This window comes from Macrosteles quadrilineatus, unplaced genomic scaffold (genome assembly GCF_028750875.1).
Source record: "Macrosteles quadrilineatus isolate MER2022 unplaced genomic scaffold, UCM_ALF_1.0 Scaffold_2__2_contigs__length_208266976, whole genome shotgun sequence".
In the NCBI taxonomy this organism is placed as follows: Eukaryota; Metazoa; Arthropoda; class Insecta; order Hemiptera; family Cicadellidae; genus Macrosteles; species Macrosteles quadrilineatus.
This window is the reverse complement of record NW_026542595.1, coordinates 178629046-178641239: the sequence shown is the minus strand read 5'-3', so window position 1 is coordinate 178641239 and position 12194 is coordinate 178629046. Positions and strand designations below refer to the sequence as shown.

General features: G+C 41.0%; 1 protein-coding gene across 1 annotated transcript in view; it reads left to right on the top strand.

The window, feature by feature from the left end:
- The first annotated feature begins 3500 nt into the window (after positions 1 to 3500).
- The window catches only part of LOC128983945 (cadherin-related tumor suppressor-like), a 195398-nt gene continuing 186704 nt past the window's right edge, over positions 3501 to 12194 (top strand). Inside the window, exon 1 of the mRNA XM_054403221.1 lies at positions 3501 to 8822. Coding sequence (XP_054259196.1) covers positions 3594 to 8822 — 5229 coding nt within the window. The 5' untranslated portion in view covers positions 3501 to 3593. The remainder of the gene's footprint in view (positions 8823 to 12194) is intronic.

Below are 12194 nucleotides of genomic sequence, written 5' to 3'. Positions count from 1 at the left end.
AACCGACCATGAGTCGGGAGCGAGAAGCCTAACCATAGGTCGGGAGCATGACCGGGAGCACGCCGTGAGCCGGGAGCGCGCACGAGTTCGCGTACAAACCTCGATCGATTTTGAGAATATACATGTGAATGGATGTGGATTTGAAATAGTAATGGAGTTGTACAATGGTATTGAACATTTATATAGGCTTGTATTGGCCAAGAGCTGGATTTTTAAAAAAGTGGTCAAAAAAAGCTCACCATGTTATTCTTATGGGGAAAACGTGCCCAAAGTGATGGCTCTTTCTGGGTTTGCCACTACTCTACATTTACACTTGTAAGGGTCAATAAATATAAGAATTAGCTTTTTTAGCTTAATATCGAATATATTTATGAGAAATAAGTAAGAAATAAGGTTTAACAATTATATAGGGATATTTAGGCAAAGATCAGGATTTTTGGTTTTGGTGGCCAAAAAATGATCCCCATGTTATTCTTATGGGAAAAAACGCCTAAAGTGACTTATCTTTCTGGGTTCACCACTACTAATGTGTGTACAATTATTTTTGGGTCTCTTTATTTTTGGTTCCGCGCGACTAGAGTCGTAACAGTCGCAGGATAGGAAATGGACCTTTCGACTCGTCTCTTTCGAAAGCCCGAATACAATTATGTATACTCACAAACAAGCCCTACCCTACTATTTTGAGGCAATAACTCTCTTTCTGACAATAAATTCGATTTGAATCTTGAGTGTCTCAATGTAGTAAAGGAAGCAATTTACTACCGCATTTCATATGGTCATCGCAATAAAATGCCAACCAAACAAATTCATCATGCACATCAATTAGTTCAGAAATGTCTACTGCTCGTCCTTGAATCTTATCCTCTGAAAAATAATTTTGTTAAAACAGAATTTATTATGAGTGACAAAGGGTCGGACACGGATTCATCCAACACAATACTTCTGTCTCTCTCACGCCAGTGACAATATGAGTAGTCTGTCGCACATCTCTGATCCCTCCTGAAGGATTTACAGCCCCTTGTTATATCTTGGGTTTGTTCTCCCCCTTCCACCTCTCCCGACACTCACTGTCTACAACAGTTTCACCTCCAGGAAGTCTTCTGTTATACCTGTGTTCTTTTGGGCCTTCTTCCTTTGTGTGTCGAAGTGTCTGCGAAAGTAAAGGGAATTTCGTAAAATGTTGGGTAAAACATACTTTAAAGGGATGTGATTGTAATTTGACAATAGGTTAGTTCGACATGAACAGTCAACAGTGGAGGATGGGGAATAAGTAAGAATAAAAAAAAAAAAACTATATATGGAATGAACAATAACATGGATGGTAGAAAAATAATAACGAACAAGTGGAAAACTTAAGTAGTTTGCGAAAAATGTTATGATAAAGAGATGGAAGATTCGTCTTTTCTCAATCTGTCAAACGTGAAAAGGGATAATTAATCGAAAATATGTAAAACGTTTGGCTAGTTTATTTTAATTTGCCAGTAGTAAAAAAGTTTGTTTCGAAATTTTGTGAAATTCTTGAATATTTAGGAGAATTGTTCGGTTAAGTAATTTCCTCAATGAGTAATGATATTGGTAATATTATATTTAATTGCCACTCATAAAAAAAATCGATATCATAAAAGTAAACCATCTAAACCTTTCTTTTACGTGTTTAAGTGATTTATACACTCGCAACATAAAAACAAACAAATAAACAACACAAATAAAAATGAACACAAATACAAATAAACAACAAACACAAATACAAAAAACTAAACCAACAAACAAATAACAACAATTAAACAAACGACAACACAAATAAACAACAAATAATTAACAAACAACCAAATGAACAACAAACAATTAAATAAACAAAAAACAACATCAAACACAACACAAAGACAACAACAACAAACACAACAAACAACAAACACAACAAACAAACAAATAAATAATTAACATTAATCATTTTTGTGGACGAAAACTCCAATTTGCATGCTTTATTTTTGCTACAAACAAAAATCAAATTGAACACGCCAAACAATTACTTATCTAAATTAGTTATGACATAACATCCTGTTAAATTGTATTAATAATGTATATACTTTCGACCAGATGTAAAGTGGAACAGGCTACCTTTATTTCCAGTCTATTAAAGACGTCAATACTCAACAGTACACCTACCTATTTTCTCGACTTTAGTCGCTAAATTGAACCGTTATTCTAAACACCGTAGTTTTGCGCCGTGCTTATGAAATTACAAAATACATAGATTACATTTTATTTCCGCTCGCTTACAGCAGGTTATTTTAATGACATATCAGTAACCTCCTGCGGGGTACGTCATCTACCCATCAACCCATCAACCCATCTCCGTCTTACAATCTAATACCTGTTTTCTCGTCCGGAATAAAATTTCATTTTGACACAGAATCCCGGTCGTGACTGTTTTTGTTCACGTTGAGTATCCCTGTGCTTGGCGGTCGAGAGCACGTCGGCTCCCACGATGGTTAATAAGTGCTCGAAATCGAGCATTGTTTTGTTATGGCTTTTGGATTTTGTTGGAATTGTATTACGTCCAAGGTTTTTAATACACTTTTTTATATTCAAACTCTTTTACTACTTATGTTACTGATTGGAAATCGGAGTTAACTTATTTTACTTATGCGTTAAATACTAATTGGTGGTAAGCTAGTTGACAAACCCTCTCCATTTCCCATATTTCTTCCCTATTATTTAACCCGAACCGTATAGTTACAATATCATATTATAGTGTTCCTTGGTTGCCATTGTGTTTTAAAATGTGAGTGGCGTGTTTGGTACAAATTTACCTGTATTTTCTATACCCAATGTTTGTGATTTTTACTGAAATGCTGTTAGTAGGCTTCATCAATATTATTTTGAACAAGGGGTTTTGGTTTGCATACGATTAGTCCCAGCACATTAGAATTGAATAAATGCTTAAACAATATTTTAATCAGTATATAGATTTACTATATGGATTATGGAAAAGTGGTACATGTAAATAAGATGTGTATACACAATTTATAATTAGTTGAAATTAATTTTTTTAATTGGATCTAAATAATTCCACATTTTCATTGTCTCCATGTGAAAATGATAATTATTAAGTATGCTGTAGACATTCTCATGGTAAAGACCTGTGCATAGTTAGTACCGGTAACAAAAATAAAACAACACCGGCTCAATAATTATATGTGACTGGGTTACCTAAACTGTGTGTAATTAACAATTAGTCAAATGACTCAGACCGACCACTAACCTAACATTCCTTTATTTCAGACAAGAAGAACCCGGAGTGAAGAAAAAAGCCAACAACGGCACGCATAAATTCGGCTGTATGCTCGACAGAGAGATGCGGGGGCATGTGGGAGAGCGAGAGAGAGCGAAGATGCCGCCATGTTGAATACCTCGCTAGCCTAGGCCCATCTATTTGCGGCCATAAAATCCGCCGGGGGCTGGCGGGGGCAGGGGGCGCGGGGAGAGGGACGACGGAGCGGAGAGACGGAGACGCGCTCAGTGTTGCTCGCTCGTCCAGAGAGCGCGGAATGTATGTGGTGACGGAGACGGGAGTGCGGTGCGTGTGAGACATGCGGTGGCGCGGGGCTGTGCTGCGGTGCGCGGTCGCGGTCCTAGGTGCGGCACTGTGTGTCGTGGCTCAAGACACCTCGGCGCAGATGCAGAGCAGGGCCGTGGACACCAGGGTGCAGTTGGAGATAGCCGAGGGTCAGCCCAGAGGAACTATCGTCGGGAACATCCCTGTCAAGCGAGGATTCACATACAGGTTTAACGAGCCACCTCGGGAGTTCGTCCTGAACGGGACTACGGGTGAGATAAGGACTACAGTGGTGCTGGATCGCGAGACTTTAACGAACGATCGCTACGATCTCGTGGTGCTGTCGAGTCAGCCGACGTATCCGATAGAAGTGCGAATAGTCGTGGTGGATGTGAACGATAACTCTCCAGAGTTCCCGGAGTCGAGTATCGCAGTGTCGTTCTCCGAGAGTGCGGCTGCCGGGACGAGACTGTTGCTGGACGCTGCGACAGACAGGGACGCCGGTGTCAACGGAGTGTCCGACGACTACAGGATAGTGGCCGGCAACAAGGATGACAAGTTCAGGCTGGAAGTCACTGTCAACCCTAGTGGAGACACGTCGTACCTGCATCTACAAACTACGGGTAAACTCGACAGGGAGAGCCGGGCCTTCTACCAACTCAACATCTCCGCAAGGGACGGTGGGAGTCCACCCAGGTTCGGATACTTGCAGGTCAATGTCACCATCTTGGATGTCAACGACAATCCTCCTATATTCGACCACAGTGATTACATAGTCTCCCTAAACGAGAGTGTACCCCTCGGCACGGTCGTTGTGAAAGTTATGGCATCGGACAGTGATATCGGTGATAATGCTAAAATTACCTATTTCCTCTCAGATTCGGAGAGGAAGTTCGCTGTGGACCCTGAGACCGGTGTGATAACGACGTCTGAACCTCTAGATTGTCCACATCAGAACTGTCCTCAGATATCGCAAGCCAAGCCGGGAGGTGGGTGTCCGAAGAGTTGTGTGTTTACTGTGTTCGCCAGGGATCACGGTTCGCCTAGACAGGATGGAAGGACGTACGTTACAGTGAATCTAGTGGACGCGAACGATCACGATCCCGTAATTAAATTTCGCTACTTCCCATCGACAGCTGGGTTCGCTACTGTGGATGAGAACGCGTCTAACGGTTCTGTGGTGGCGGCGGTCTCAGTGGTGGACATGGACGAAGGACTGAACGGGGAAACGAGAGTGGAGATCAAGTCAGGCAACGAGAGAAATCATTTCAGACTAGAATTCAGTGGTAGCTTCGACATAGTACGTGTAAACGGAGTATTGGATCGTGAACACATCAACAAATACAACCTCACTATCGTGGCTACTGATAAGGGATCCCCACCTCGGACAGCGACTGCTTTTCTTATCATCCATGTAAACGATGTGAACGACCACGAGCCAGTGTTTGAGAAAAGTGAATATTCCGCAATTCTGAGTGAGTTGGCCCCTCCGGGGACGTACGTGGCCGGAATAACCGCAACTGACGAAGATACGGGAGTGAATGCACAAGTGTATTATGCTTTTGTGTCAGGAAACGATCATCAGTGGTTTGAAATGGATATCGATTCTGGATTAATTACTACTAAAGCTCCATTGGATAGAGAAGTACAAGGTACGGTAGAACTAAGAATATCAGCTAGAGATGGAGGGCCTAACCCCAAATGGGCGTACACCCAGCTCAAGGTTATTATTTTAGATGAAAATGATGAAAAGCCTATGTTTTCTCAGAATGTAATTAATGTTAGTTTATCTGAAAGTACTCCCCCAAATACGTTAGTTGCGATGTTAGCGGCTACCGATCACGATCAAGGTACTAATGGTAGTGTCACATACAGTTTACAATCAGAGGTGCAACAAAAGTATCCAGGAGTTTTTGGATTAGACCCGCTTACCGGACAGTTAACCATCAAAACAAAATTAGATAGAGAAATGATTTCCCGGTATGAAATCAGAGTTATTGCTAAGGACCAAGGAACGCCCCCTCAATCGTCAACTGCCACAGTTTTCTTATCAGTTCAGGATGTAAACGATAACAGTCCAGAGTTTTATCCTCTACAGTACTTTGTCCAGGTTAGCGAAGATACGCCAGTAGGGATGTCCTTGCTCAAAGTGACAGCTAGCGATAAGGACGAGGGCGAGAATGCCGCTATCAGATTTGGTATAGAGAGTGGAAGTGAGGGCATTTTTCAAATTGATGACAGCACTGGAGTAATGTCCTTGAAAGCTAGTTTGATAAATTCACAAAAAGTATTGTATCGGATGAAAATTTCAGCTAAAGACCGTGGAGACAGAAAAGCTGTAGAGGACGCTGTTGTAGAAATTATCAAAGATAGCCATATAGAAACAATTGAATTCGACGCATTTGGTGGTTATAATTTTCAAATATCAGAAGATCACGAAAAGAAGGAACCAGCCGTCGGTAGAGAAGTAGGAAGAGTACAAGTACGCACTTTAGACTTTCAGCAAAATAACGAAAGGTATTCAATAGTATATGGCGATCCAAACCGATGTTTTAGAATAGACGAAAGGTCAGGTGTCATAACAACAGCCAATAGAATCGACAGAGAATTGATGTCATCTTATAGTTTGACGGTAGTTGCCCGGGCTGGTCTGTCCTACGGTAAAACGACTGTGAACATCAGTATTCTGGACGAGAACGATAACCAACCCGTGTTTACAAGAGACAAAGACCAAGCGACCATAGCAGAGAACGCCGCCGTGGGACAAGAGGTGTACTTGGCCAGAGCGAGGGACAGAGACGCCGGGCTCAACTCCAGGGTCACATACAGCCTCAGTTTCAACCCGGACGATCAGTTCAGGATAGTGGAAGCGACAGGTGTGATATACTTGAATAAACCGATCCGCGCGGAGCCGGGGACTTGGCTGAACCTGGAAGTGACAGCGACGGACTCGGGAGAGCCTCCGTTGTCCGCGCGGCATGTAGTGATCGTCACAGTAGTAGACGTCAACGACCACACTCCGGTCTTCGACCACACCTCTTACGAGACCTCTCTCCTAGAGTCTACCCCGGTCAACGACAGGTTTTTTATTCTGTCCGCCTCCGACGCCGACTTGGGAGCTAACGGTCTAGTGTCCTATGCGATCACAGAAGGAAACGCCGAGGACAAGTTCGGAGTGTTCCCCGATGGCTTTATGTACGTCAGAAGTCCGCTGGATAGGGAAGAGAGAGATTATTACTCGTTGACAGTAACTGCCAGTGACAAGGGGGATCCCCCGAGGAGTTCCGTGGTGCCTGTAGTGATTCATGTGATTGACGAAAACGACAACCGTCCCGAGTTTACAAACTCTACCTTCACGTTCCACATTAGAGAAAACGAGCCTCCGGACTCATTCGTGGGAAAGGTAGCCGCTACTGATAGAGATATAGGACGTAACGCCGAGCTCACCTTCTCACTGTCAAACGCCAAACAGGACTTCGCCATCGATCCCAAGAACGGATTTATTAAAACTCTTCACGTATTCGACCGAGAGGAGCTGTTAGAGACGACAGGTCAGAGCTATGTCACGTTGGAAGCCATTGTTAGCGATAACGGAATTACGAGGCATCGGGATAAGGTGAAAGTCAATGTTTATGTTACCGACGTGAATGACAACGCTCCCCAGTTCTTACGACAGCCGTATAGAGTGCAGATATCAGAAGGCTCTAGTATCGGAACACAAGTGATCAGAGTGTTTACTACGGACGCTGACGAAGGCTTGAACGGGGACGTGTTTTACACGTTGTCAGAGGGTAACGAAGAAGGCAAGTTCGCGGTGGACGAAGCTACTGGACAGTTGACCGTCGCCAAGTACTTGGACAGAGAGACGACTTCTCACTACTCCCTGACTGTCGTAGCTCACGACGCGGCCATCACAGGACGGCTGAGCGCCACAACGACGGTGGTCGTCGACGTGTTGGACGAGAACGACAACGCGCCGGTGTTCACGCACACGGAGGCCAAGATATCGGTGTTGGAGAACGCCACGGTGGGGACCAAACTCATTCAGTTCGAGGCGACGGACGCCGACGTCGGTGTCAACAGAGAGGTCGTGTTCTCTATCAGCTCCGGCAACAGAAGGGACACTTTCCACGTCGACCCGGCCACCGGAACCCTCTATCTCCATAAGCCACTGGATTACGAAGAGCTCGGTTCTTATGTCCTCAACATTACTGCTTCAGACGGAGGAAACCCGAGACTGTCCACCTCGATAGTATTTACCGTGTCGGTAGAAGATTGCAACGATAACCCTCCGGCGTTCACAAACACGGCAATCGTGCGTCAGATCAGAGAGTGCATCCCCGTAAACACACCCATCGTGACGGTGACGGCTGAGGATCCCGACTCCGGTATCAACGGCAAGATCGCGTACGCCATATCCAAACAAGAGCCGGAAGACCCTCTCAATCCCGGGATACTACATTTCCAAATCAACCCGAAGACCGGAGTCATCCTCACCCAACTACCGATAGACAGAGAGGCCGTAGACACGTTCCGTCTAACAGTCGTAGCTACTGACCAAGCTCTACCGGAATCTTCTAGACTATCGGCAGAGAAGCTCGTCACAGTAATAGTGGAGGACGCTAATGACAACGCACCGGTGTTCGTATCAATGAACGCTGCCATTCTACCAACACCTCAGCGCAGCGGATACCACGGCAGAGACGGCATGACAGTGATGACGGTGTTCGCCAGAGACGCAGACTCCAGCACTAACGGCCTCGTCACCTACGACCTGGTGACCGGCAACACCGACCTGTTCAGGCTACACAGGAGTACAGGAGCCGTGACACTCCGCAGGTACCTACCTGACCCGGAGCCCAAGTACCAGATATCGGTGAAGGCCACAGACGAAGCTGTACAATCGGACAGGAAGTCCTCTGACGCGTACATAACCATCATCGCGCTAGGGTCGGGGCCCGGACCGGTGTTCGAGAGGGCGGATACCACGGGGAGTGTGTACGAGAACGAACCTCCGGGCACCAGCGTGTTGACCGTGAGTGCTCGGTTGAAGGATCGCGACCAAGCGGATATCGAGTACTACGTGACCAATGTGACTGGCGTGGGAGGTAGACAGGCTGACCGTCTGTTTGACGTGGACACCAAGCTGGGAGTCGTCTCTACAGCTGAGGTGCTGGACAGGGAGGCAGGGCCAGAGTGGTACGAGGTCGAGGTCCACGCCATCGTAGTCAACTCGCCAACCCCACGGACTGGAAAAACTAAGGTAGGACTCTCCTCATGTTATCAGTAGTAAAATAAGTGATTGATTTCTGGTGGTATTTTAACTTAAAAACATTATAGTCGCCAAGCTTGTTAGAATTTGTTGGTTATTTTCTAACTTAATTTATGTAAACAAACGTGGTACAACATCGTAAATCTAAGAATTTGGTTAGTACTAAATTTTGACAAAGGGATAAAATAGAAATCAGAAATTTAAAAATTTAAATGTATAATTCAACATTGCATCTAGTCAAATCAGAGGAAATTAAAACTAAAATGTGTTTCGACGTAAATATTACCAAATATTGAAAAAGGACGAATATTAATACGTAAATGAAACATATTATACTATTTGAATTTTAATTTTATATTTGTTATGTTAGTTTGGAAACAACATAATAATAATAAATATAACAAGAATTAAACTTTGTGAATTTAACAAAATTCATAGTATATATAGTAACATGTTCGTGTGAAGAGATCTCAATTTATTAGCCAATGATTAAAATATTCCTGTGGTAAACATGCACAAATAAAATACACATACATGTCAATTTAATTGGTAAATAAAATGCGAATGAAACATTACGTTGTACATAAATTAACCGAAGCGGTAGCTTAACAAACAGACATACGATAACTTAAAGGCTTTGATAAGTAAAACACATTTCTAAAGAGCCCAATGATAAACTTTTAAACGACTTAATTTTATTACATTCCAACACATTATTTTCAATCGTTAATTTAAAATAATGAATCATTGTTGACGAAGATTTAACCCATTAAATCGTAATAAAATGTTAAAGATCAAAATTTTATAGTACCCATTAGCGTTATAAAATAAAGTAAAAAATTTATTAAATTAATTAAATTTTGTAATAGTTTGACAGTAGCAATTTAAAATACATATAAAATGAACAGCTTCATATGTTATTTGTGTATTGGCTACGATTTTAAGACAATCCAATTTATAATTGTGTTCAATACAATACACCGAAAATTATACAAATCAATTCTACACTGAACTTATTACTAAATTTCTATGCCTTGTCCAATTGAAATTGTAATTTTATACCTAATATTTTGTTAACTTATCGTGTCAAAAAGTATTTTTTTGCGCGCACTTGTAAACTGGCATAAGTGTTAATATTCTTTAAATTAACACAATGGTTCCATATTTATACAATTACAAAATAAAGGACTAAAGCTCAATAAATTAAAAAAAGATTTAATTGGTACCTCGTTTAATACTTAACTGTATAGTTTTTAACAAACACTTGTAGAATTACCCTATTATTTAAATATAAAAATAATTATGTAATGGCAAAGCTGAAAAATCGGACAAGCAGGTGATAATACATAAATGGATTTATATTCAAAATGTTAAACCTTTTTTTTCTGGTAACGCAATTCAACCATCAATTTAAGTTTCAATGAGCGTTTATCACGGGTTAAAACACAGTTTTAAAATTTACGTCAAATTATAAATACGTGTCACAAACCTTATGTCAAAACTATGCAACGTAGAATTTACTTAGACGGTCGAGCCTCTAATATTCTACAAAATATAACGTGACCAATGCCATTGCGTCCTCTCTACTTATTTGTACCCTCTCCACAAAGGTCATTAATGTTTTTGCTCGTAAATCTTAACTTTATACAGTTTGTTTCGCCTACTCTGCGCATTTATTTAAATTATCTACGCTACTGGTGTTCGCCAGTTCACTTCTTTATGTGGTTTTTACGAGGGTCATCTCACCGCGATTGTTCTGTTTAGGGACACGCGAAGTAAGAGTTGGTGTTGGAGATGTGTTTTTGTACATTTTTAGGTCTGGAAAGTTGATAAACTGGTTAGTTGATTGGGGGTAAAATGTTGTTAATTTTTGAAAAATGGTGTTAAATCTTGCAATTTTTGTATAGCAGTATCGATACTTTTTGGAGCAAAGATAACGGTCATAATTGCATTTATCTAATAAATTAATTTCATATTATATTTTTCTATATAATAGTTCCCAGTTCGTTTAGTATTTTTCTTAAATACTTGAAATCTCAATGTATAATGTACTTTGGTTCACTCGTAATTTCGTCTAGTCTGTGAATCACTGTGTAAATCATCAGAGCGTGTACTCATAGTCGTAGGGTTTTAACGTTTGAATGCTCATTTAATATACTTGTGCTGTGGAACTTTTGTTGATGTGTCACATGTGCGAGGGCAAAAACAGTGATTTGGCGATTTAGATGGAAACAAAAAGGTTATAGAGGCAAGCAAAGACATAACAAAAAATGTATAATGTGTTTTTTAAGGAATAAACTATTTAATTTAACTCTCTACTTCCCAATCTTGATCCCTTTGAGATGCATTCAGTGAAATACTAACACGAACCGTGGGCTCAATGATTGTTTGAAAAGTAAAAGTTAATTCTTTTTTTATCTGTAAATACAACACAGAATCACATATCATAAAATTACTTACTTATAACTTTTATATGATAGGGATGTCACTCCAAATAGTAGGGATGAGCGTAGGAAAAGTGCGAAATTTTTTTATGGATAACTAAGATTAATTGTGTCTTTAGTTCTGTACCGGCCATTTTTTCAAGACAGCTGGGTCCTATTTCAAATCACCGAAACCCTAATGCATTTGATCAGTTACGAAAACTTTAATTATAATAACGAAATGGTCTCAATAGTTTTACTGAAGTTAAATTACCCATTAAATTGTGAAAATGTTTTAGCAGCAACATAAAAAAAAATACCTAGAGATTTGATAAAACACATAGTTTACCAAAGAAAACTTCGCCATATCACGTTTTCGGTACATTGTTAGGTGTAAAACGTCCTAGGAAGAAAATGGATTTAAAATAACGTGTGCTTTATGCTGTATCCCGTCCATTTGCCTCGTTACAGTTAACACAGTATAGACGGTCTACAGGTTGGAGCTCCCGAAGCCAGTCAATGAAGTGACCTCCTAATAACAGTTCTCTGGTTGTCGTAAAGACTCGTCCCTTTTTACCGTCGTTATTTTCCGAGCGACACCCCTCCCTCCCTCCCCCTCTTCCGGTGCTGCCCAAGTGCTTTAAAGTCAGTCCCTTCAATAGTGTCCACCGAATTTGAATATTTTATCTGAACCTTTCGATGTTTTGACAAGAAAACGAGCTTAAAGGCGTTTCCTTTCAATTGAATGAAAAACAAATAATGAAGAATAAAATGGGAAAAAGAACAAATTTTTTCATTAACCTTAAAAATTTTGTGATTTTTTTAAATGGACTTTGTTGAAATAAGACGTTGTATTTTTAGTGCCAGATTATAATTGAATGATATCCAAGTTAGTTCATCGTAAATTTATGTTTTTTTGTCAGCTGCTTGTTGAAATGTT